Source organism: Stylophora pistillata, chromosome 3 (assembly GCF_964205215.1).
Source record: "Stylophora pistillata chromosome 3, jaStyPist1.2, whole genome shotgun sequence".
In the NCBI taxonomy this organism is placed as follows: Eukaryota; Metazoa; Cnidaria; class Anthozoa; order Scleractinia; family Pocilloporidae; genus Stylophora; species Stylophora pistillata.
Genome location: NC_142521.1, coordinates 6,037,501 through 6,064,955, shown reverse-complemented (window position 1 = coordinate 6,064,955; position 27,455 = coordinate 6,037,501). Strand labels below are relative to the sequence as shown.

Sequence of the window (27,455 nt, the reverse complement as noted above, 5' to 3'; positions counted from 1 at the left end):
TTCCGAAAAAAGAATTTCCTTTAAGGGCAAAGTCGAAAACTAACATCACTCGATGGAACCAACAAATCAGAAAATATGAATGTTACAATTTTTTTCTCGTAGAAATAAAAGAGGAGAGGAAAGCAAAACGGGCAGAAAATAGACACGACCAACGCGAGAGGCCTTGAAGGTGTTTTGTTAAAACTAAGGAGTCGATTTCCATGCAGATAGCCAACAATCTATGACATTACATTGTGTCACGTTATGAAAAGATATTCTACTGTTATTGGTAACTAGTAAATCTCAGAGCTGCTTTGGAATTTGCGAGCAAGTCGGTCTTTCGTCTCGTCAAGTAATGGTGGGAGAGGGTGTGTTACGTGACGAGACCAAACAATGGATGAAGGAGAATACAGATAAATAGATGAATAGAGGAACTCTATTTATACACGATAATAGAGAATAATAGATATCATAACTTCCTAGTAAAAAAATGAATCGGTATGTATTAAGCGGGCAGTAGAAGCGGGAAGCGTAGCACCAATGCAGTTTTTTTGCTAACAATTATTCAGACTAACGGCAATTGACCATAACATATAAAATACGTGCGTCTGAGTTTATTCCAGATAAATTGGTAGTCTTTCGTTTTGCTCTCTACTGAACTTTATTTTCGTTGGAATCTTTTGAAGGTAAATGCTCTTGTCCTTTTACAAAAATGAAAAATCAGCCACTGAATGTCCCTTTTCTACCCGCCCATCCAAAAAAAACTCTTGCATGCGCAGCATGCCTATGATTCAATTTAGAGCAACTCACTCAAAGCCATTGTGGCACCATCATAAGATACTAATACATACTTCAAAACACTATAATGCCCTTTTATATGCAGATTTGGCTGGTACTTACATACATACTTTATTACCACTTCCCGAAAGAGGATTTTCAGAGGCAATACAATTAAGGTAAAAATTAATTATACAATTAAGCTAAAAATTGTATATCAGACTTAAAATAGAGCAATGACTTAAATAGCGGAAGTGCTAAGGTTACTTAAGAGGCGAGACCTGAGGCGGCGCTTAAACACATTAACCGATTCACTAAGTTTAAGATCGATAGATAAGGAATTCCATAAAGTAGCTGCTCTATAGAAAAAAGTCCTTTGGCCACTTGCTGTTCTAAAGCGAGGTATGTTAAGCATTTGAAAACTTCGCGTTCTACGATTTGGGACATAACATCGTCTAATGAATTGTGTAGATAAATATCCAGGAGCACAACCAGTTAGATACTTAAATGACATTACGGCATCACGGTAGTAGAGATGCTCCTTCACTGGCAGCCAGCGTAGTTCCTTTAAAGTTGGAGACACGTGATCGTATTTCCTTCTTCCACTTACTATGCGGCAAGCAAAATTCTGGACTGTCTGTAACATTTTTAAATTTGTTTGAGAAGTATTACTCCAAACTTATGAGCAATAAAATAATTTACTGAAAAAAGTGAGTTTATAATAATAATTAAGGACTGTTTGTCAAAAGAGTGCTTAACTCTATTGATCTGAGCTAAAGGTGACATGCACGAAGAAACTGTTTCTAGAATATGATTTCCGAAAGTTAAGTTTGGATCCATAATTACACCGAGGTCTTTAGCGATTGTTGCAGGTACAAGATCTTTCCCGAAAAGGGACAGATTAAAATTATCATTCACTTTTTCAATGTTTTGTCTGCTTCCAAAGATCATTAGTTTCGTCTTGTCTAGGTTCAAAAGTAGCTGGTTATTAAAGCACCAGTTCCGTATTTTAAGCAGATCTTGATTTATTTTATCTCTGGCCCCTCTCTCCTCAGAGTATTAATTTATTCCCGAGTCTGTTTACCAGTTTTAATTAAAGTTGTCTTGGAAGTGGTCAAAATGTTGTGGACTCACGAGGCGCAAACCTGATGAGTCAGCAACATTTTATGACCACTGAGATGCCGAATATCGTTGTGGATAAAAGTACAAACCTCGCCAAACCACTCGTTTTTGTTTTGTTTTGTTTTGTTTTTTTTTACCACAATATCGACCTAAATTGAAACGATTCATTCAGTACGTGGTCATTGCGTGACACGTTGACGCAAGTAGCGTTGTCTGTACTCTTATCGATAATGGCCTATTGGCCAATCAGGTTGCCACATAACTTCCAATTGTGGTAAAATTTTCACTAGACCACGCCAATATCATTCAGATATGGAGGTAAACAAAGTTAAGTCAAGTGTGAAATATCAAATTAAAAGAAAGATCCAAGCTTTCTACTAAAGAGGAAATCTTTACGGTTCTTATGTATATTAAGCAATTTGGTTAAACACTGTCCAGTCGCTCGGTGCTGTGCAAGAACGTTTGGGACAAAATTACAGTCGTCATAACCATCAAACGGCATAAAGAACCCTCTATGATCCACTGCAATCACACCAATGGCATGAGCAAGCATACCAACATAAACATCGTCCATCCTATAAGGCTTAATCACATCAAACAGGGGAACAATGCACTCGATAACGTCATAAGTCATTACAAAGCCAGCCCCACTACAGAAATCTGGATAATGAGTATGGTTGTACTCTTCGTAACTGACTTTCCATTTACCTTCTCGACGTACAGCTGGATTATGGTGAAGTCGTCCCAGGAAAAGGTTCTTTTCTGGAGTTGATTTCTTTAATAAAAATTTAATCAAATCAGCAGTATTAACTAGGATGTCGTCGTCTGCTTTCATAATATAAGAAAACTTACAATATCTCGATGCCCACTCAAAGGCCATCATTATCTTAAAACTCTGTTTCCAGTAATTCTCGTAATAGTCCGCGCGAATTAAGTCTCCGTAGGCTTCGTCCTCTTTTTTGACCAAACCTGAATGTGTTTGATTCTCTGTTTGTGCAATAAGGAAGTATGTCTTCCACATTGGTGGCACGTTGTCATCAGTACCCCAGGTTTGACGAATTAGATTTCTTCTATCTTGATTTGCAGGTGCAGATGAGACCAAGACGAGAAGGAAATAGTTCCTTGCACATGATGTCTTTGTTGTCAAGGTCGTTTTGTGCTGTGGAGATTCTTTCCAAGTTTTGCAATCGTCTCTTGGTCTAGACCGACTAGGAAGTGAAGTTGGAGCATTGGAAGGGTTGCTCAGTAGAAAAGCACACACGTAAGTTGTTAACAAGGCAGTCAATACCAAAGCAACAGTTCGAAACTTTCTTCTCAGCATTTTCGATGTGAAATAGGCCACGCAGTGTCTCAGTTTACTAAACATATCTGACGTCTGACACGTTTTTTTCATGAAGCCACACCTCTATAAAAGCCAAGAGCCCCTTACCTATAGAGAATTGAAATGTCATTATTGTGAGGTATAGCTATAGGGCTGTAACAGCATTGATAATATAAGTACAGCAGCTACAACAATAAGAAAACCTTTACCTTAATAAAATTTTACACGACCACGCTAATATCCTTTTGAGTAGAGGGTTTAAGGGTTTTAAAATATTTATTCGGACACAAAAATATACAGTCTTAAAGAACCACTCTTGATTTTGTGCCCCTAACTCAAAACGAGTTTGAACTTACCAAGGGATGTTTTCAAGTGACTGCGTAAGACAACAAATTACGTGATTATGTAAAGGTTTCAACTGAATGAGGCCCTGAGCTCAGTTTTGTAATTGCACGTTTCCAAGCTTTCGCCGATCCACGACATCATCAGGAATAGAAAATATTCTGTACATATATACACACACACATATATATTTATATATATAAAGTGTGACTTGATTTTCGTAGAACAGTGCTCAATACATAGAAGTAGAGCGAAGTATATATTGTGGGAGGAAAAGGACAAGTAAACTACAAGTTCATCCCTACAAGCCTGTTTCGTGGTCGCCCACTCATCAGGGGATTTATATATATATATAGCTCTTTTTATATAGATATAGCTCTTTGGCATACAAAGCTTTGCTTTCATGTCCAAATTGAGCACTCTAACTAGGATGAGTCATTGCTCTGCAATTGCGCATGCTCGCTAGTGTACTCTAGTTTGAGCACTCTGGCATGGCTTAGACGATACCACAAAGGTTGGATCGTTTGGGGTGACCATATTGGTTCTCCTCCATCCTAGCATTAGCACTGCACTGATGAGGCCCAGAAGGCCGAAACAGTACTGTCTGCAGTTAGATATAGCTCTTTGGCATACAAAGCTTTGCTTTCATGTCCAAATTGAGCACTCTAACTAGGATGAGTCATTGCTCTGCAATTGCGCATGCTCGCTAGTGTACTCTAGTTTGAGCACTCTGGCATGGCTTAGACGATACCACAAAGGTTGGATCGTTTGGGGTGACCATATTGGTTCTCCTCCATCCTAGCATTAGCACTGCACTGATGAGGCCCAGAAGGCCGAAACAGTACTGTCTGCAGTTAGATATAGCTCTTTGGCATACAAAGCTTTGCTTTCATGTCCAAATTGAGCACTCTAACTAGGATGAGTCATTGCTCTGCAATTGCGCATGCTCGCTAGTGTACTCTAGTTTGAGCACTCTGGCATGGCTTAGACGATACCACAAAGGTTGGATCGTTTGGGGTGACCATATTGGTTCTCCTCCATCCTAGCATTAGCACTGCACTGATGAGGCCCAGAAGGCCGAAACAGTACTGTCTGCAGTTAGTTATATATATATATATATATATATAGAATGAGCGGGAATTGAATTTATACAGAATTTATATATATACATATATATATATATATATATATATATATATATATATATATATATATATCTATATATAGTAAGTGTAAAACGATGAAACATGAAGAAAACTTCTAACTGTTCCAGCTTTAATGTGGCGACGTTTCGGCCTTCGGCCTTCCTCAGGTGGAACGTATTTACATAGAAATTAAAAATTTCTGTGGATTTCAGGATTTTTAATTTTTAATTTCTATGTAAATACGTTCCACTTGAAGAAGGCCGAAACGTCGCCACATTAAAGTTGGAGCAGTTAGAAGTTTGCTTCATGTTTCATCGTTTTACCCTTACTTAACATTTTCATTGAAGCACTGTATCCTCCGCGGATCCTTCTACTGGGAGATCATCATTTGGTTTAACGTTTTATTCTGTTTATATATATATATATATATATAACTAACTGCAGACAGTACTGTTTCGGCCTTCTGGGCCTCATCAGTGCAGTGCTAATGCTAGGATGGAGGAGAACCAATATGGTCACCCCAAACGATCCAACCTTTGTGGTATCGTCTAAGCCATGCCAGAGTGCTCAAACTAGAGTAGTGGGAGGAAAAAGACAAGTAAACTACAAGTTCATCCCTACAAGCCTGTTTCGTGGTCGCCCACTCATCAGGGGATTTAATGAGAATAAACTTTACCATTGCTTATATACAATATAATTTGCATGATCTAACTAGTCTAATTTATGCAGCGCGAAATTGACAGTTTAGTTGTTGCGTAGGAGGGCTTTGCTTCTGTGGCGGCATGAAGACACGAGTTCATTACGTTTGTTTAGTGTTGATAGTTCGGGCCGGCAGATGATTAGGAATTTTTCTTTGAGGCAGAGGTTGCATCTTTTAGTTGAGCTGTTATACGGTGAGTGCGATGAGAGAATGCGCCAGGAAATAAAGTGATCGATGTTGTTGTCTTTGAGGGTCCAGATGTGCTTGCTGAGTTCGGTAGAGTTTCTGTGTTTAGCGTGGCGGAATGATGCGGTGTGGTTTCTGTATCTTGTTTTGAAGTCATTCTCTGTGAGTCCGAGAATGAGTCAGAGAATGACTTCAAAACAAGATACAGAAACCACACCGCATCATTCCGCCACGCTAAACACAGAAACTCTACCGAACTCAGCAAGCACATCTGGACCCTCAAAGACAACAACATCGATCACTTTATTTCCTGGCGCATTCTCTCATCGCACTCACCGTATAACAGCTCAACTAAAAGATGCAACCTCTGCCTCAAAGAAAAATTCCTAATCATCTGCCGGCCCGAACTATCAACACTAAACAAACGTAATGAACTCGTGTCTTCATGCCGCCACAGAAGCAAAGCCCTCCTACGCAACAACTAAACTGTCAATTTCGCGCTGCATAAATTAGACTAGTTAGATCATGCAAATTATATTGTATATAAGCAATGGTAAAGTTTATTCTCATTAAATCCCCTGATGAGTGGGCGACCACGAAACAGGCTTGTAGGGATGAACTTGTAGTTTACTTGTCTTTTTCCTCCCACAATATATACTTCGCTCTACTTCTATGTATTGAGCACTGTTCTACTGTCTGCAGTTATATATATATATATATATTTATACAGAATTTATATATATATATATATATATATATATGTATATGATATAGCTCTTTGGCATACAAAGCTTTGCTTTCATGTGCAAATTGAGCACTCTATCTAGGATGAGTCATTGCTGTTGCAATTGCGCATGCTCGCTAGTTTACTCTAGTCTGAGCACTCTGGCATGGCTTAGACGATACCACAAAGGTTGGGTCGTTTGGGGTGACCGTTTCGGTTCTTCCCCATTCTAGCATCAGCACTGCACTGATGAGGCCCAGAAGGCCGAAACAGTGTAAAGTTGGTCGGCCTTTTGGCTAAGTTCAAGCGTAATACCTGTTCTTAGTCCGAAAATTAGACTAGTCCCTCTTTCCGAGTGTTTGAGGCCAATTTCGAGACAGCTTTACGCCAGACGGTTTACGTGTTTCTTACAGCAAAGAAGGGGTGAGTACAGCGGTTTATGCGTTCTGTTTTGCGTGGTTTTTCTGGCAAACACATGGCGCTCAGCCGTCCCAGGCCGGTTTTCGTACACAGGTGAACAGTACGATTAATCATCGATGACTCTATGGAACTTGATTCTATCAACATCGCAAAATCCCTGCCTGATTTTGCTAAACGTATTACCGGCATAGTGCCCCAATTCGGAGGAAAATGGTTCGATATAACCTTAGATGACGCAGAATGTGCGGCAGAACTTGCGAATGCTGGCTTCGATTATGGAGATGAGCGAAAGGAACGACGCTTGTTGGGCGCGAAATCGATTCACGTCTCGATTTTCGTCGTAGTGGAATACCCTGACGACGATTTAATTCAACTCCTCAACACCTATGGCACGCTTGCATCGCCGAAATTACGACGACTTCACTACCCCGAAGAAGGATTTACACACATTGAAAACGGAATACGTGTCGCACAATTCACTAACATCACGAGGGACATTCCAAAACGGTTAGTCATCGGTGGTGTTGAAACTGGCTTTAAATATACTGGACAGCCTAGCACGTGCTATCTTGCCAGTCCACGGAGCACGTGGTGAAAAACTGTTCCAGAAGGCGCCGGGTGCAACCAGCCCCTCCACCCCCACAACCACCGCCAGAGGCCCGTCCAGAAGACCCCAGTGAGTCCGCTTTGCTGGACGAAATCGCCGCAGCCCCACGGGACTGGGGCTCAGAGGAGACCCAGAACCTTTTCTCAAGCCATCCTTCGACCTACGCAGAAGCTGTCACCTCTAACGAGCAAGACACTATGGACACCACCCCGTTACCCGCCCCGCGCCGAAAACGAGACGCTCCCCACCCCGTAGAAAGCAGCGACGAGGAGAGTGTTCCGGCCAAGCAATTCATCCCCACCCCCTCTACTGCCGCCACAGTGGAAACTTCAAATGACCCGTCCTCGAGCGCGAGCGACACCGTCCCCGACCAGCCCACCCCTCAGGAAAACAACACGCTGTCGGAACCCTCGGGACAGGGGCTCACTTACTTTCTAAACGCTCTGGGCCGTCAAGGAACTCACAGGCAAGCATTTATGAAAGTGGCGCCGGCCGCTTTTTTCTACAAGTGCCAAGGCTACTACTGTTACCACCAACACGGTGATCACACAAAACAACGAGGTCGCCAGCTAAAAGTTTCCAACGCCACGCAACAACAATGGCTAGGGCTTACTGGAACTGAGCAAGCTGACGCTTTTGCGAAGCTTCTCGAGTTTTTCCAAGTCGCCCAAGCAGACTACAAACTTTTCCTGAACGCTTATTTTATAATGTTCGCTTTTAACTTCATTTTTCCGTTTCCTTTAATTATGGCGGTGTCTATTTGCTCACTCAATGTAAATGGCATCGCCGAATTTCCCAAGCGGAACAAAGTTTTTAATCATCTCAAACGGCAGAATTTTGACATCTATCTCCTTCAGGAGACACATTTGTCTCCACATTATCCTGTATTCCATACCGAGACACAACTGTCTCGGTATGGAATACAGGATAATGAACTGAACTGGTTAACGGACTATTTATTCCTCCGAAACCAGATCACTCAATTTAAGGGAGTATTGTCAGAACCTAACCCTGTTTTCACAGGTGTTCCCCAAGGAAGCATTCTCGGGCCGTTATTGTTTTTGATTCATTTCAACGATGTCCACAAGCCGCTCCGTCATTCTAAGATTATCACCCAGGGTTTTCCTTTTCAAAGAAAGTTGAAGTCGGATGAAAGGGAAGCAGGCGGAGACAATTTGGGCGAGTAGCGCCCAGCCTGAGTGGCGAAGGCGCGAACAACTAGGGGGGTCCGGGGGCATGCCCCCCCCCCCCGGGAAATTTTAAACATTTGAGCGCTCTGAGATGCAATCTGGTGCATTTTGGGTGCTTAAATTAAGGAAATGAACAGGCTTAACAACACAAGAAATGACAATGTATTTGATAAAATGCAGCCCTTTTCTAGCACGTTGATTGGCAATACCGGGCACATTGCTTATAAATATTAATGTAAAACAACACTCGAATCGATCTGGAAGAATTTCACATAAAGATATATTGACACAGAAATCAAAGGTAAACAAAAATACGAACATCATAGAAAATATTTCGCAATTAATTGCATCCCACACGATCGCCTGAGACTTACTTTACTTCGGACTTGGCCCAAGATAATATTTGTGATGCTTTGGCTTAGTGAGAATAAGTAGTTCCTAGTTAAAGTATATCTGTTCTAACTAAAACAGTTAAAAGCGGATAAATCAAGAAGATAATCGACCTTTCAAATAGTAATTTATTTAAATGCAAAAATTGAATAATTTACGTATCTTTAAGCTTGAAGGGATGCCAGTGATACATGACTTGACCGCGCAAACTTGTACTGAATGTCACGTACCAGTACACGCGCAAAAATTCTACTTCGTTTTTTGCTGAAATATGTACTTTTTATCGATTTCCGTTTCTTATACGTCATTGTCAGGCAACATACAAAGTGTTTATTATTTATCTCAAATATTTTAAATTATATAACAGCAAGGACTCTTTTAGTCGCCGGCGACGGAGCCGTTCGCAGGCGGCGAAAATCGCCGGTCGCCGGCCGAAAAGGAAAACCCTGATCACCTACGCAGATGACTCAGTAATTTTCACATCCTCGAAAGACTTGGATATTATTCAACACAATCTCAGCGAAGACATCAATAGCCTTGCCTCCTGGTTTCGAGATAACGAACTTATCATTAATCTCAAAAAAGGAAAAACTGAAGTAATGCTATTCGGGGCGGCAAAAAGATTAAGTGGTTTTGATGGCAAAGAACTAAACCTAAACTAAACTAAACCTAAACTAAACTAAACCTAAACCTAATCTAAGGGCACACTTAATTTGGAGCCTCGCTCTGTTGTGTGTCCCGCACCCTTGTCCTCCGTTCTCTTCTGTGTCTTGTTCATATGTATATTTTAGTCCTTTTAGTATTGTAAGTATGGTGAAAGCGATTAAATAAAAAAAACCTCTCAGTAAATGGATCTCGCATCGACACGACTACAAATTACAAGTACCTAGGTGTCTATCTGGACCCTACATTGATTCTTGACAAGCACTTTTACGAAACATACAAGAAATCTGGAGGAAGGAAGAAGAGAAGGAAGAACGGGCTAAGCGAATGAAGGAGCGGATAGAGGAGAAGCGCAAACAAGAAGAGCTAAAACGCAAACAAGAGGAGCTAAGACGCAAACAAAAAGAAGAGCTAAAGCACAAGCAGGAGGAGTAAAAGCGTAAACAAGACGAAGAACGACAGCGGCAACAACGGGATGACAGAAGAGAGCGCACAAGGAATTCTGAGAATGAAGGCAGAAGAGAGGAGCGATGAGAAGATCGCAGCGACGTTAGAAGAGAAAGAGATGATAAATATTATCGGGACCATTATCGTTACGAGCGCGACAGATCCAACGCCGTGATTTTTCTGGCACAGAAACCGAAGATGATGAAGGATGGCAGAAAGCTTACCACAGAAGAAGACGGTATAAGTATTAAATATTTACTTTAAACTCGATGAACAAGCTGAAAATTATTTCTTTAAACGTGCGAGGACTTGGATCCTCCAGCAAAACTCGAAAAAGTATTCAGGAATTAGGCCACTTGAATTGTGATATCATTCTTTTACAAGAAACGCACGTTTCTTGCAGAAAGCACGCAGAGGAATTCGAAAAACTCTGGCGCGGCAAATGTCTGTGGTCCTTCGGGACAGGCAAGTCCGCCGGCGTTGCCGTTCTTTTTTTTTTTAAACTTCCCATGAAAAATTATTCGTTTTTTGACTGACTCAGACGGAAGAATATTGAGCTTACTCATCGAATGTTATCATTCTAAACTTAATTTAGTCAATATCTACGCTCCCAATACTACCTCAGACCGCAATAGCTTTTTCTCTCGTCTACACAACTACTTTCTCCCCCAAGGGGATCTGTTGATCGGGGGAGACTTTAATTGTGTGGACAATGTCCTAGATAAATTAAATTGTTCCGCCATCCCATTGTCTGATCAAAAACTTCTCCGATCCCTTTGTGCTGACTTCTAACTTACAGACATTTGGCGCAAAAACAACCCGCGCAAAGTAACTTTCACCTGGTCTAACAAGGACCATACGCAGGCATCTAGAATTGACTGCTTTCTCATCGCTAAAGGCTTAACCCTAGTAACGAAAGGTAATATTTTTCCATGTGTATACGCACTATCCTATCATGACTTTGTAAAAATTGAACTAACGACTAACCCTTCCAATCACGGTCCTGGAATTTGGAAGTTCAACAGCTCTTTAATCTCAGATGTACAATTTAAAAACATTATGTCAAAATCGATTAACAACTTTAAGCTTAAAATCCCCGAATTCGCCTCCCTTCACGAATGGTGGGATGCTCTAAAAATTGAAATCCGCAAAACAAGTATTTCATACTGTATTCGTAAACAGAGAACAGCAAATGCCAAAAGAATCCTAATTACTAAGCAATTAACCCGTGCTAAAAACGCTTTACATTCTAATCGCTTAAATAACCCAGGTGAAATTAGCGATTTGGAAAGCCAATTGTCCTCTCTAATCTCGAAAGAAGCCGAAGGAGCGAAAGTCCGCTCCCGAGCACAATGGTTCGAAGAAGGCGAGAAACCAAGACGATATTTCTTCCGTCTGGAGAAAAAACGAGCTGACACGAATAGTTTTGAATCTTTCTTTGACGAGAACGGTGTTCTCAGAAATTCACAAAATGATCTTGAAAAAATTCTAACCAATTTCTACAAGAATTTATTGACCAAAGATCCTCTTAATATGCGAATTCAAACTGAAATAATTGACGACCTCGAATTTTCACTGACTGATTTTGAGCGCAATCTATGTGAAGGCCCTTTTTCTAATGATGAATTACTTACTGCATTGGAAGGCCTTCAGACCGGCAAGTCACTCGGTTCTGATGGTCTCCCAACAGAATTTTATTCGTGTTTTTTGGAACGATTTGAGCGAATCTCTCCTTTCCGTTTTGAACGAGGCTTTTCTTGCTGGTTCCCTCGCGGATAACCAGTACGAGGGCCTCCTACGACTCATCCACAAGAAAGATGATCGACGCCTCGCAAAAAATTGGCGCCCAATTTCCTTGTTAAACGCTGATTACAAGTTAGCATCTAAAATCATCACTGAACGATTGAAAAAAGTCATGAACTCCATGGTGCATTCAGATCAAACGTGCGGTGTGGTCGGCCGCACTATCTCAAATTTGGCCTCACTTCGTGATGCCCTTGACATGATTGACAAAACAAATGAACCAGGTATTCTCATTTCCTTAGATCAAGATAAAGCTTTTGACCGAGTTGACCACGAATTCATGATGAGAGTATTGCGTAAATTTGGTTTTGACCCCTCCTTTTGTGGGTGGGTCGAGCTATTTTATTCTAAAGCCTTCTCTAGAATCATTGTTAATGGCTCCCTGTCCCCCCCTGTCCACTTACGAAGAGGGGTGAGACAGGGATGCCCATTATCTCCTCTCCTTTATGTATTATCAACGCAAATCCGTAAAGATATTGTAAGGGGTTTCCTGCTCCCCGGAGCAGGGGGCCTTCAATATAAAATATCCCAGTACGCTGACGATACTACTTACATCTTAAAATCCGAAAGATCCCTTTCTTCACTTCGAGTCGTATCAAAATTTGAACAAGGATCTGGTGCTAAACTGAACACGTCCAAATCTGAAGCAATGTGGTTAGAAAAATGGCGAACTAGAATTGAATCTCCCTATGGCCTCAAATGGGTCACTAAATTGAGAGTGCTTGGTGTTTACTTCTCAAACGGCCTCGTCAATGTCGACGACGACAATTGGCGGGCCAAATTAGACAAACTAAATTCGGTTCTAAATCTTTGGAAACAAAGAGACCTTTCTTTTATCGGTAGGACCTTAACTGTAAATACTTTAGGCGCAAGCCGTTTATGGCATGTTGCTAAAGTCATCCCCCCACCCCGTTGGGTGCACGATAGATTTAAATCGATCATTTGGCCTTTTATCTGGAAAAGAGAAATGGAAAATGATAGTCGCGATCGCTGTTGTGCGCCTCCATCCTCTGGGGGCCTCAACGTCGTTAATTTTAAAGCTAAATGCGCTAGCCTGCGCCTCTCGCTGTTTTTTTCAGTTTAAGAGATGACTTTGGTACATCCAAATGGCATTACCTAGCTCGATATTTTTTAGGACATAAGCTAACTATTCTAGATCCCCGTTTTTCTTTTCCCACCAATTCTGGTCCCTCTTCCTTCCTTCCTTCCTTCCTTCCAATTACTACCGGCTTTGTTTAGATAATTTCGGTATCTTGCATCAGAAAACTGGTGCCTTACCCGATTCACTCACCAGTAAGAATTTATATCTTTTGTTGCTTGACCCCGTCTGCGTTGCACCCCGGTGCTCCGGTTTTTGGGCGTTTGCTATAGACCGCCCTATCAATCGTTGGGCCTGGGTGTGGCGCAAGTCTCGCCTAAAGCTAATTGAAAACAAGAAAAACGATCTAATTTGGCTATTGATCCATAGAATGATCCGCGTAAGATATCTCCTAAAGTCTTGGGGATACATCAATAATGACAAATGCGCGATCTGCGGCAAAACAGAAACTATTGAACACTGCTTCTTGGGATGTCCCAGAGTTGTGAAAGTCTGGGACTATTTCTCTCCCCTTTTTCGTGTTCTACTCGACTCCCCCTTTTCTATCTCCCCTACATCTATCTATTACCCCTTTTCCTTAGACCAATCTACCACCGGTATATCCTTATCTAACTTTCTCAAGGCAACCATCATATATTGGTGTTGGCTTGCCAGAAATAAAGCTACCTTCGAAGGTTCTCTTTTGAGCTCCAACGCGATTATCGACTTAATTAAAAAAGATGTCCAACTCAGAATTAGTAGCGACACTGATACCTTAAGGAATTTTTGGTCTTTTAAAAACGCATTTTGTTCGGTCGACGCTGGTAAACCTGTCTTCTTCCCCTCTCTTGCTCCCCCCTGAACCTTTGTATATGATAAAACTTTTTAAACCTCGCCCATGAGGGGTTCTTACTCCGGGCTACACGCCCGCGCGCTGTTTGCGCCCCACATGGTCGGGACAAAACTCTTTGTAAATAGAAAACTAGTAAATAGAACTTTGTAAATAGAAAACTTGTAAATAGAACTTTGTTACCTCTTACAGGTGGGCGCTTACTCCGGGCTGCTATAGCCCGTGCACTGTTCGTGCCGCCTGTAAGAGAAAATATCATTAGTTAATCGAGACCCGTAATTACCTAAGTAACTCATAATTTAATTCTAATACTTTAATCCAGTAGAATTGTAAATAGATATCATTGACGAAATAAAACCGCCTGGTCTCCAGGCTTTTATAGTTAAAAAAAAAAGTGCTGTCTGCAGTTAGTTATATATGAAATATAAATATATATATATATATATATATGCAAGTTAATCAAGGACAATGTGACCAAAACATACAGGAAAGCAAGTGATAATCTAGTTGGCAAGTTAGACGCACAATCTGCCAGAATTGCCGAACGTCTTAAGCTAGGTGACCGCGTTGAAAAATTGGCGAAGAAAGAAGAGTTTATCACTCTAAAAGATCATAAACCGACGTTCCATGACCATCCAACATGCCGTCTGATCAACCCATCGAAATCGGAGATTGGTGTAGTTAGTAAGCAGATCCTAGACGAAATCAATACCTCCATCATCAACAGTACGAAAATAAACCAGTGAAAGAACACATTTGGCGTTTTAAAATGGTTCAAAAGTTTGGAAAACAAGGAGGAACCCTCATTCATATGTTTTCACGTATGCGAGTTCTACCCCTCGATAACGGACAGCCTACTGTCAAAGGCGCTGGATTTCGCTTCAACGTACCGACAGATCACCAACCAAGAGCGTGAAATAATACTTCACTCAAAGCGATCAGTACTATTCAGCGATGATTGTCCATGGGAGAAGAAATCTGCAAACAACCAATTTGATGTCACAATGGGATCCTTTGATGGCGCAGAAACGAGCGAACTAGTCGGATGCTACCTTTGTCCATCCTCACGAAAAAATACGACAGAAACATAGGCTTATACCGCGATGACGGATTAGCAGCCCTAAATGGGAATCCCCAAGAGATTGAGAAGATCAGGAAGGAACTGTGCAAAATCTTCCGTACGAACGATTTAAAGATCACTGTCGAGGCGGACACGACTATGGTTAACTTTCTAAACGTCACGCTTGACCTTCGAAGCGGTAAACACCATCTATTTACGAAAGAAGAGAACATCCCACTCTATATGCACAAAAACTCCAACCATCCACCGTCAATCCTGAGAAACATCCCGGAATCCATAAACAAGAGGCTGTCAGAAATTTCGTCCGACAAAGAATGCTTCGATGATGCCAAGCACGTGTACCAAGAGGCCCTTAATAAAAGCGGCTACAGTTACAAACTAACGTATAACGTGTCAATCAGCCGGACATCAAGCCCGCGGAGGAACAGACGAAGGAACGTTCTATGGTACAACCCGCAGTATAGCAGAAACGTTGAAACAAATGTTGGAAAATGCTTTCTTTCCCTGATCGACCAGCACTTCCCCAAATCTAATCCACTACATAAAATTTTCAATCGGAACACTGTTAAATTAAGCTACAGCTGCATGAATAACGTTAAATCAATTATCTCCAGCCACAACAAAGCCGAAATAAGAAAATCCACAGTCGCTGAAGGAAATAACAAAACTGTAACTGCCGTTAACCGGACACATGCCCCATGGATAACATAATATACCGAGCCGAAGTAACTACGCAGACAACAAGGGAAACGTAAATCGGACTTTGTGATACTCTATTCAGATTAAGATATCGAAACCACATTTGCTCATTCCGTAATGAACGTTATAGAAACGCAACTGAGCCTAGTAAGGATATGGAGAACATAGTATACCATATGGAGAGCATAATATACCAAGCCGAAGTAACCACGCAAACAACAAGGGAAACTTGTATCGGACTTTGTGATACTCTATTCAAATTAAGATATCAAAACCACATTTGCTCATTCCGTAATGAACGTTATAGAAACGCAACTGAGCTTAGTAAGCATATTTGTAACCGGAAAGACCGAAACATTGAGTACAACATTAAATGGCGCAAAGTAAAACGGTCAAGATCTTACTCAAGCGTCACCGAGAATTACAAAATTAAACGAGACTTACCTGTAAGTTGAAGTTTGATTGGGATTCTATCCTGTCATCAGTCCGGAACGAAGGAGTCACATGAGATGCGCGCGCATGCTGTCGGTCAGTCTTCCACGTGAATGGCACAGGATAAGGAACGAAGGAGAAGGGTGGGTGGGTTGGGATGTGACTCCTTCGTTCCGGACTGATGACAGGATAGAATCGCAATCAAACTTCAGCTTACAGGTATGTCTCTTTTAAATTTGTAATTCTATCCTGTCATCAGTCTACGTCACTACGGAGTCATATGAGACTTCAAAGTCCTGTGCCATGAGTTATCAACAAAATCAGACATAGTTCAACAACAATAACGGCATTTTTTGTCAAAAGGGGCTACAGATGTGTATCATTATTCACTCCAATAACGTGTGTCCAAAATTTGCTGCTCTATCGACCAGCTTCTCATAGAAACGTGCAAAAGTTCCGGAGTTGAGCCATCCTGCTGCTTTCAAAATTTCTTGTATCGCAAGTCCTTTAGCTTTACAGGACGAAGTGGACGCAGATCTGGTACTGTGTGCAGAATGGGCAGTGATGTCAATTCCTGCTGATTTGATAACTGCCTTTGTCCATCTAGATACAGTGTTCTGCGAAACAGGATCATGAGGCAACTGGGAATGCTCCTTCCTTAGTGGCTTGGTCCTACTAAGGTATTCAGTCAGATGCTCCACTACACAAAGTTTTTGTCCTCTTTAAAGGCTAAAAGTTCGATAGGCTCCAGGTGCTTTCCTGGCTTTGATTGCTTCAGTTTGTCCATGACGGTAATCCTATACATGTCCCGAACTGCTTCTATAAGATTAATGTCAAATAAATGAAACGTCTGGCCCCCTTGGCCAGTTAGATGTAATAACATTGTCAATTTTACCGAAAGTTCCTTTAACGATAACTCCTGGGCTAACTTCATGGTCCTGATTGCTTGATTGGTATGGAGTAATAGGCATCCTTCATGTCTATGCATGCCATGTAGCAATTTTGGGTAACCAATTTTGTTATGGTGCCAAGAGAATCCATTTTAAAATGATATTTAGTAACAAACTCATTAAACTTTTTCAAGTTTAAAATAAGTCTATGAGTTCCATCTTTCTTAAGTGTTAGAAAGATAGTGGAGATTATTTGTTCTGGATCATAGCTAGCCTCTTCAATTAGCCCTTTCGTAAGCAATTTTTGAACTTCCAGATTGATGTTTTTAGTATCATTCTCATTGTGCTTGTTTGTTGGGAGTTTATGTTGCACTGGAGTGTCATCACATTGGATGCTTACTCCGAGGACATCAGATAAGATATCCTTGTCACTAGTAGTTTTGTCCGAGCTGAGTAGTGTAATTTCACCTGCCCAGCTGTAAAATTGGTATATCGGCTGTGAAGGTAGTTCAATAAGAGTGGCAAAATTTGTGTAAACATATTTACCGAGTTTTGGATTTCTCTCAATTTTTTTTGACTATTTGGTGGCTCTCTGGCCCTGTTGTTTGCCTTGATTGTCCCGGTTTTTGAAAGGTGGCTTTCCCCCTAAAAAAGGAGTCTTTTCTGGCATATTTCGATTGGGGCCGGTTGCTTGCAGTGTTTTTGGGTTTTATAACCTTCCTCAGTCCTCACTTAATTAGGGCATCATTTACACAATGTAATTGAGTTCTTCGCAACCATTCGTGGTTATTTCGCCTATTGCACATTCTTGCCTTTTACTCATTATTATATCCTATTATTTAGGTTTGGAATGCATTACGCAATACTATTTTTATTTCTTACGTTTAGTATAAATTCAGGTCATTCTGTAAACCTACTAGGATTTTTAGTTTTTAATTTCTATGTAAATACGTTCCACCTGAAGAAGGCCGAAGGCCGAAACGTCGCCACATTAAAGCTGGAACAGTTAGAAGTTTGCTTCATGTTTCATCGTTTTACACTTACTTAACATTTTCATTGAAGCACTGTATCCTCCGCGGATCCTTCTAATGGGAGCTCATCATTTGGTTTACTTTTTTATTCTGTTTATATATATATATATATAGTTATAGGTAGTCGTTAATGGAACTCTCAGGCCAACAAAGGTGCACCGCGCCAGGAGGATCAATAAAGACTCGCAGTCCAGACCTCACAGCCAACACGAACGCAGAAAGTTTAAAAAATTGCGAGGATGGACAACTTCTGACGTAAAAGATATAAAAAATTTTAATAAAAAACGTTTCGGTCAGAGACCTTCTTCAGTTATTTACAACTTTTGAAATAAAGGAAGAGCATTAAATACGATCGAAGTGCTAATGATTGCGTAATTACAGATAACGACTAATGAACTGGTGCTAATAAACAAAAAACCTAATTACAAAGAAAGCAATGGACAAAATACAAGAAACAAACCCTAAAAACTAAGAGATAAGAATACTAAATATGTTAATATGACTGGCGTTATATATATTGTAATATAGTGGTAGACAATCCTTATGAACAGGGTACGCCAAGAGAGGTGATATGGTGTGTTTGGGGGGCTCTAGAAAAAAAAGCTAAGATAAGGAGTGTAAATGGGTAGCTACGGCACCGCAAACTAAACTAGTCAACAAAATTTTAACAATTGCAACTGACTTGTCAAATGTCATAATGAAAAGGTTGATGAACGGCGCAATGGAAAGGAAACCTTAAACAAAAGAAAACCACTTTACTTGAGTATTAACATTGAGATACAATGAAAATAAGAATCAACTTAACGGCCTGCTCCCAGTTGGCTTGTTAGCTCAATTGGTAGAGCGCTGCACTAGTATCGCAGAGGTCAGTGGTTCGATTCCCGTACAGGCCTGATTTTTTTCAGGTCTGATTTTCGCTATTGCATAAATAGCGCTATCTACTGCGAGGATCGTGTATCATACGTAAGTACTAACATTGCTCATCAAGACGCCCAATCAAAAATTCTTCCCATGAAAATTACCTTATTTTTTTTTGTCTACTACTAAGATTGTTAATCAAGACGCTTAATCAAGAAAAATTCCCGCCGCTTATATATTTTACCACAAGAAGCCTTCAAAAATATAGAATTTAATAGAACTAATTAGAGAGAAAGAGGATTAAGCGGATCTGTAGATGTGTCGAAAGTGTCAATGTCGGCATTCATAGTGAGCTTTTAACTTTGAAGTTGTTCTACTGTTACAAAAAGGATTTTGATTGTTGTTGGTCTGTTTTTCATTTGTCTTTTGTCACCTGTTGACATTTGTTCGTTATTACGGGATATCTGCATACGTTTGGGCTTATGGATTGTGTTCGTTATAACGAGGATTTCGTTACATCGAGGTTTTATGGCATACACTGTAACTTCAGCTGGGCTGAAGTATTTTTCGTTATACCGAGGACTTCGTTGTATAGAGGCTCGTTAAATCGTGGTTCTACTGTATCATGCAATAGACGGTCATTCAGAGTCACTGCCTAGTGTTGTAATTTCGTATAACCTGGTTTAATACAGAACCTGCAGAACTAGCTTATAATTAAATCACTAGTACAAAAATCCAAGATGGCCGCTGAAAACCATGTGTTGAAAGAGAGAGAAAGAGACGGTCATTCAGAGTCACTCAAGTTTCGGCGATTTGTATATAATCATCAAAAAGGTAAATATCATCAGAGATAGGGTTAACTCTCCTAGAACCAGTGATTTTATTTTTTGAAATATTAATTAGATTCTTTGGTTCGTGAATCCAATGGGACGTGGAAAATTACTAGTTTTGAACATTAAATTGCCATTCATATGCATTTATTTAGGCAAGCTAAAGCTGTCAACGACCTGCTCGAAAGAATGCCTGAAGATGACATTATCGAGAGAGTCAACTAAGCTTGTCTATTGGTTTTAAACGTAGTGGTTCCTAATAAATCGCGTGATTTAAGAGTATGTTGTGACCTGAGGGAAGTCAATAAGGCTGTAATTAGGAAATGTTATGTACAATCTAAAGAAGACAATACTTTGCAGCAATGAATGATTGAAAGCAGTTTTTGAAAACGGGTGCAAAGTGTGGTATCTTTCAGCTTCTGTTAGCTGATGAGTGTTGGTACGTCACCGCATTCATGACACCTGCGCTTTTGTTTAAGGCGCACTCCCTTCAGTTTTGGTGATCCAAGCGAAGCTTTCCAAAAGCTGATGGAACAAACTTCATTTGGAATCGAAGGAGTACTAATTTCGATCGGCGATGTTTTTTTTTGTGTGTGCAAATGTGATGACAAACAAATTAGACTAACAATTTCACCCAGCTAAGCGTGTGACCATAAACACCCAAAGAAAAGCCACTTTCACGTTAGTTAACGTAATCACCTGCACCACTATTATCCGACGTGCAAACACTTAAAGCGTGTACCCTTAATGGTAGAACTTACCGATATTTCAGACGAAGGAAATGACGGAGGTGCTTGCCGCAAGTCACCAAATGCTAATATTGTTAGTGAGACCAGCCACGGCAACATTCTGTTGGAAAATGTGATGCCGATATTCAAGCCACTTGGAATTACAACCAAGACCGGACGCACAATTAAATCCACAAGGTACCCTGAAAACTTCGTGTACTATTAAGTTATTTAGCTCTGATTCCAATGGTAGCCCAAGAGCGCCTCATGAACGTAGCCGTGGAAGATTAATATTGGACGCAAAGGAAGTAAAAGTAATAATGACGAAGATCGTAAGGTGAATAAACCATCCTCATGGATAAATAAATCTCATTTGTAATGAAGACTTGAAAGGGGTCTCTTGACCATACATGTCTGTTACGCATAAACAGATTCACATTGTGGCTTGTGGTTTGCCGACGGAATAGGCAAAATGCCATTCGCGAGAGGTATCTCGTATTTCGGCTTACGGTATATTAGGAACCTGGAACATTCCGGAACATTCCGGAACATTCCGGAACATCAAGTTCCTGCGCGCAGATCAGCATGACTGAGCATTCTAGAAATTTCTAGGTAATTTTTTTTAGTCCAACTCTCCATAACAACCAATACTGCTAAATCTAAATGCCATAACTGTGCCATAGTAATCATCATTTAAAGCGCCTTGAGAATTTTCTGTAGTCTTGTTAACCTATAGTATTGTTACCTTTCATGTCGTTCTTCTTAAGACTCGTTTTTTTTACTCTTCTTCAGATTGCTGCGTGCATTTAGCCAAGGGGCTATATCAAATCAGCAAAAAGCACTACTCGGTGCACATCTATGACCTTTCGGCTCGTTTTTGGCTAAATAGTCAAATAGTGTCGTAAATTCCCACGTGTGTTTAATGTTGTCGTGAATCGTGACTAGGCCAGATATCACGTAAAATCGTCTAAATATCTTTCTAAATATCTAAATATCCCAAAACATTTTCAAAAGAGCTCGAAAAATCCTTTAAATATCTCGAAATATCTCGTGATTTTGTTTAAAAAATATGCCGATTTTGAATCCCTTAGGCCAAAGTTTTCCCTGGCGGAGGCTGAAAAGTATGTCAGAGATTGTCGACACTAATATTAAGGAAATAAAAGCTCATTGTTTCCAGCACCGCCATTTTGACAAATGGCTGCTGGTGATATGGAATACACTCATTATTCAAGTGGGAGACCGTTAAACTGGATTATTTCTAGCATAGAACAATAGAACTGAGTATTCTGTCGAGAAAATAGCGCGGAAAAGCTGGAAAACAGTCAAAAAGGCTATGATTTTTTGTAAGTATCCCAAAGTTTTTCTAAGAATCGCATAGCTTAAAGTAAACACGCGCTCTGATTGGTCAATACGTCAACCGGAAGAGAGGGTATTTAGCGTGGAATCGCCCTAACGCATAAAGCGATATAGCTGACGTGAGTCGCGAGCAAAAATTATTGTTACGAACGTAAATACAACTAGTGCTACGAAAATATGAACAAATATGAAGAAATTTATAGAAAACGAATGTCTCCCAAATTTTGAATTGAAATTGAAATTTTTAGAAAATTGGAGGAAACCACTCACGCTCAAAAGTACGAGAAAACGCATAGAAAAAAAAATCAAATTGCCAGAGACGAGGGAAGAAAGCCAAACGACAGTTCTCGCCGAGGAAAACCAAACAAGCCTTACGAAAGAAAACCAAAACAGCTATCAATGCCGAAAAGGGTCAAGCATTTTTCCCGAAATCCGAACCATTGTAGCCAATACAGACGACGAAGTGGCCTCTTTTAGATACAACGTGGTTTCAAAAAGCACTAGACGGCAAATTCACGAATTCGAGTGGTCGTAAAACTGTCATCCAAGAGCTCCGTGGTAATTTCGACCCAGTAGAGATATCAGAGCTCACTGGCCACTCTAATCCGGAATCCATATCCAGCTACAGCCATAATCCTCTGGAAAAACAGCGGCGAATGTCGAATAAGTTAGCCGGTTTCAACCCACGCCAAGCACTACAACTACCAACGGCTATTCAAGTCATGCTTTACGGGAGATTGTTCTCAATAGCTCAGCCACGCCAAGCAACACAGCAGCTACTAGTGACCTTGACAGCAATGCCAGTAGTTCTAGTTACCTGATGGCAGGAGCAGTTGGCGGAATATTTACTGGAGTATCTTTTAATAATTCTCCAGTAAATATTTCCATAAACTTTCAGTCCAGCATTGACACCAACGAGCGACTCCCTGCGATGAAAGAAAAACAGTTAAAATTGTGACTTTTAACTGAACTGTTTTTCGCCAGAGTTTACCGAGAAATTCCATTCTTAATCATTATATTTTGAATACACTTTTTTTACAACTGTAAAGCACTTACCGGTTTTTGTAGATCTTGCTTTGATACCGGAACGCTTGAAATTTTCATTTCGCTTGAGGATTTGACCATTCAGTTGTTGATTGTCGGCGCCACATTTTGCCAAGTTGAGTGGTAGCAGGCAAATCTCTGTCTTGAATAACTCCGTATTGTGCACTTTTAGTTTTTTTGCTGAAGATTGTAAAATGTGAGGCACCGCTTTCTCCACGAGTTTGAAATAAAAGTGGTTTTCATTCTAAAAATATCTTGTTCGCTCCATTCGCTAGATGTTGACACCTGACTTTGAAAGGGTTTCCATTGTTTGCGCACTGGCGTGGCGCACAAAAATACAAAACATCCGGTTTCGCCCAGTGATTTGGTGGCTTTTGCTATGTCATTCAAGAAAAATTCACGAGGTACAATTAAAATTGTCGACGGTTCAAACTTGAGCGACTTACCTTGCTTTCCATTCCCTTAACAATGACAGTTCTGACAGTTGACTTTAAAATGGCTTTCTTAAGGGCGCGCGTACACTGAATAAAAACAAACAATAACATCGCCGTTATAATTTCTTGTTTTCTTATTTTTATTCAGTTATGCGATTCAAGAAAAATTCACTACCTGACTCGTGAATTCCACGTTAAATTTCACTTGAAAAATCGATATCGCACTCATCGCTTCGCGATTCGTGCGATATCGGTTTTTCGCGTGAAATTTAACGTGGAATTCACTCGTCAGGCAGTGAATTTTTCTATAGTATCTTAAAACTTTCTAAGTATCTCGGAAACTTCAAGATATCTAAAAAAATATTTGGATATTTGTGAAAAGGCCCAATTATGACCTGTTGAGACACGTACTTAAAAATGCTAATAAGCAAAACAATTAAGTAAACTTGTGAACACTTGAATTACCTACTTTATCTGATTTTTTTTTTTTTAATTCACAGCCAACACCACCCGACGAAGATCATCACCCTCTGTGGCATTCGTTGATTGAGTAAATGTTCACAACTTTTCTTAACTGTCTGTGTTGTTTGCCTTTAACCCATGGTCAATAGCGAATTCGTAGAACCCTTTCGTTATATGCTCTATTAATAGGTAATAAAAGACTGTCGCCTGGTCGAAATTAAAATGGATAGTCGCTTTTGCAATATGTCACCCCTTTTCTGTAAGTTTTCGTCAAAACACCAGCGATCTGTAATTAGTACGTGCAACGGCGTTTGGTAAAACAAAACATGTGATTAAGGTTCAGCACCAACGAACAACTATAAAACAGCAACGATATTGTGGGTTTACAATTACGACTTGTTGCTGGCACTAACGATTGAGTTTTTTCTATCGCTGGCGATTCATATTTTTGGCACAAATGCCTCCTCGTGAACTGGGCTCTTAAAATCAAAAAAATATCTGCAGAAGCGGAACCTCTGGGAAAGCGTTATAAGGTAATAACAAATGACTGAAGACGTTCTTTGTAGCCGAAGTCAAGCTGTATTGCTGCCGTAACAACAGTAACTTTGACTTAGTGGCATAAAGGTGGAAATGCCTGTTTCACTCTAGACTATGATCCATCACCAAGGCAAATTAATTTGTTAAAGAAATTATGTAAAATTAACTTACCGCAGGGCGCTCTGATTAAGTTCCGATTTGATACGCGTTTGGAGATATTGAGATGTGGTGCCAACCATCCTAATATTCTAATATTAATTCCAAAATATCTCAGATCCAAGGCTTGGCTAATGGAGACGGTGTCAGTCTATACACATGGCGTTCAAAGGGAGTAAAAACTTGGAATTAACAAGCTAGCTTGACCCTTAATTAACCTTACTTAACACGTAACCTCAATCATGGAGAAAAATTATAAAAAAAGTAAAGAAAAATTTAAAAGGGTAATAAAAGCGAGGAATATAACGTGTTGAGTCTCTCTTAGTGCTACTTGTCAACTGTAGAAAAACACAAGGCTGGTCACTTCAATCATTTCTTAACCAACTCTTTACTTAGCCTGCAGAGTAGGCGTTCTTGTGGAGTTTGGGCGAAAATTAGGACTTTGGGCTTTCTGTTTTATTTTCCAGACCGCGCGTAAAATGGAGCGAGGCGAAAAATTAGGAGGCGGGGGGAGGGGGAGAGGAGAGAAGGGAAGGGAAGGTTCCTTTCTCTAGCCCTAACCTCTCCCCCTCCCCCCACCTTCTAATTGTTCGCCTCGCTCCATTTTACGCGCAGTCTGGAAAATAAAACAGAAAGCCCAAAGTCCTAATTTTCGCCCAAACTCCACAAGAACGCCTGCTTTGCAGGCTACTCTTTACTGCGTGAAACTGATGTAAATCATTTCTCCGCAGTTAGGTGATGACAGACAACTCCTCCTCCGTTTTCTTCACGCCTCTCACGAAAAGGAATAACATGAGTTTGACTAATGGTCGTGGGTCGTGGGTCGTGGGTACAATTCGTGGGTCGTGGGTGTGGGTGTGGGTGTGGGTAAGAGTCGTGGGTGTGGTTAATACTTAATAATAAAAATAACCATTTCAAATATTAAATATAATAATACATAAATTTTATACAACCCTGTCATTCATTAATTTAATTGTTCTTTCTTCTAGTTATTTTATTTTGTTTATTCAATTTACCCTACTTTACGTCTATTTTTATCTGTTATCTCACTGTCAATGAAATTAGTTTCAGTTTCGCGACGGGAAGAGAGATAAATCTTGTAATTACATTAAATTAGTTTCACAACACGATAATTCCGGATCTGTCACCAGCGCGATCGCCGACGAGCGTCCATTGGTCGGCTACTCTGGGATTTGATTTTTCCCTTTTTCTGCTTTTTAGGGTTGTAGTCAAGGGAAATCCACAGGACATTCTTTTGTTCTCTTGCGGTTTTCAAGCCCCAGACGATAAAACTTTCCCGAGGTAATTTGCTTAGGGAAAAATCGGTCACACTTGCAAATTTGAGTTTCCCTAGGACAAAACCCTGTAGTGTGACAACAGCTGATATCGCGTTTACGATCCTCCACCGTCGAGTTACCAGTCTGGCAGAGGTTTTGAGTGTGCCTTTTGAGTCAGTCGACTTGTGCACAATCAGTTTTCCTTTGTGTATACAGTGTGTAATTACCAGATTTATCTATCATTCTTTTGTCATTGATGTTGTCAGACGAGATCTCGGAATTTCTGTTCCTTGGCCCCTGACTTTAGCCGCAAATATAGAATTCACGAGCGCTGTCGCAATTTTAACGTTATAGTACTTCTACTATATGAAATCATTTTTGGTACAATCGTACAAAACAACTCAGGTGTCTCGTTAACACAGACCTCGAAAACGCAGAACGCAGACCGCAGACCGCACAGCTCGAAAAACGTGTACACAGTGTGTAATTACAGATTTATCTCTCTTTCCTTTATTATCAAACGAGATCTCGGAATGCGTCGCGAAACTGAAACTAATTTCATTGACAGTGAGATAACAGATAAAAATAGACGTAAAGTAGGGTAAATTGAATAAACAAAATAAAATAACTAGAAGAAAGAACAGTTAAATTAATGAATGACAGGGTTGTATAAAATTTATGTATCATTATATTTAATATTTGAAATGGTTATTTTTATTATTAAGTATTAACCACACCTACGACTTTTACCCACACACACTCCCACGCCCACGACCCACGAATTGTACCCACGACCCACGACCATTAGTCAAACTCGAATAGCATTGTTTCGTTATTATTGCCGGTGTCAGGTTCCTGTTATTCCTGCTTTCATGAAAACAAATAACACTGTTTCGCTATTACTGCTGGTGTCAGGTTTAGTATTTAAAACAATAGCATCCATCAATCATCGCAACTGCCGCCAATACGTTAAATGTAGCGACATTGAACAATAAGCGGAGTTCAGATTAAAACTCACTTAAATGCAGGAGTTTTTAGACACTTCGAGAGATTCTCGGCATGATGTTCACAGGGGCCATTTCTACTCTACTGGTAATGTTGACGGTAAGCTTGTTCAAATGTCAAACACTTGATGCCCTCTTACACACAGGAAGAGAATTTATTCATAACAATATTTGCTTATTGGTCTCCAAAACTCTGCGCCAAAATTAGGGTTTTCAATCAATATTTTGTACTTTTTTCGATCCCTAACAATAAAAAATTTAAATTAAATTAAATAAAGACAAAACTGAATTATTGGTGATCTCCGCTAAATATCTTCCAAGACCACTCCTTCACGAAATTTCAATTCCTGGTGAGACTATCCATTCCGTGCAAAAGGCGAGGAATATCGGCACTATGTTCGACAGCCATTTTTGCTTTAAGGATCATATTACTGACATTTGCAAATCTTCATTTTATCATTTGCGAAATATTAGCTATATCAGGAAATATCTTTCAGCGACCACTACTGAATTGCTGGTTCATATGTTTGTATCTTCGAAGCTGGATTACTATAATTCCCTTTTGTATGGCCTACCAGCCTACACTATAAAAAAGCTACAACACGTCCAGAATGCCGCGGCGCGCCTCGTCACACTTACAAAAAAAGCATGATCACATTACGCCTGTTCTTTTCAATGTTCATTGGCTTCCCGTTAATCAACGTATTATTTTTAAGATTTTACTTATATCCTACAAGGCACTTAACAACTTGGCACCGTCGTACATTTGTGATTTGCTTACATCTTACACCCCATCGTGTCAACTATGCTCATCATCCAAGCACCTTCTGGTTTCTCCATCCTATAACTTGAAAATATATGGCGCAAGATCCTTCTCTGTAGCAGCACCATC

General features: G+C 40.2%; 1 protein-coding gene and 1 long non-coding RNA gene across 8 annotated transcripts; one reads left to right on the top strand and one right to left on the bottom strand.

Annotated features, from left to right (window-relative positions):
* Window positions 1–573: 573 nt before the first annotated feature.
* LOC111343749 (beta-1,3-galactosyltransferase 5) lies at window positions 574–24,437 on the bottom strand. Of its 7 annotated transcripts, XM_088754583.1 has the most exons (5): window positions 20,327–20,420; window positions 15,969–16,775; window positions 13,928–13,984; window positions 13,095–13,237; window positions 574–3,307 (listed from the first exon to the last, which is right to left on the bottom strand). In XM_088754583.1, the coding sequence occupies exon 5, from the start codon at window positions 3,269–3,271 to the stop codon at window positions 2,231–2,233; it is 1,041 nt and encodes a 346-aa protein (XP_088610709.1). In that variant the 5' UTR covers window positions 3,272–3,307; window positions 13,095–13,237; window positions 13,928–13,984; window positions 15,969–16,775; window positions 20,327–20,420; the 3' UTR covers window positions 574–2,230. The 7 variants fall into 7 exon arrangements, with proteins under 7 accessions (XP_088610709.1, XP_088610712.1, XP_088610711.1 ...); XM_088754586.1 differs by lacking the exons at window positions 15,969–16,775; window positions 20,327–20,420 and adding an exon at window positions 24,298–24,320; XM_088754585.1 differs by lacking the exon at window positions 15,969–16,775 and having other exon boundaries at window positions 20,327–20,466.
* LOC148734285 (uncharacterized) lies at window positions 19,172–24,291 on the top strand. Its single transcript, XR_015999091.1, has 3 exons — window positions 19,172–19,569; window positions 20,338–20,491; window positions 23,628–24,291. It is a non-coding gene; the product is annotated as an uncharacterized LOC148734285 (long non-coding RNA).
* Window positions 24,438–27,455: the final 3,018 nt, after the last annotated feature.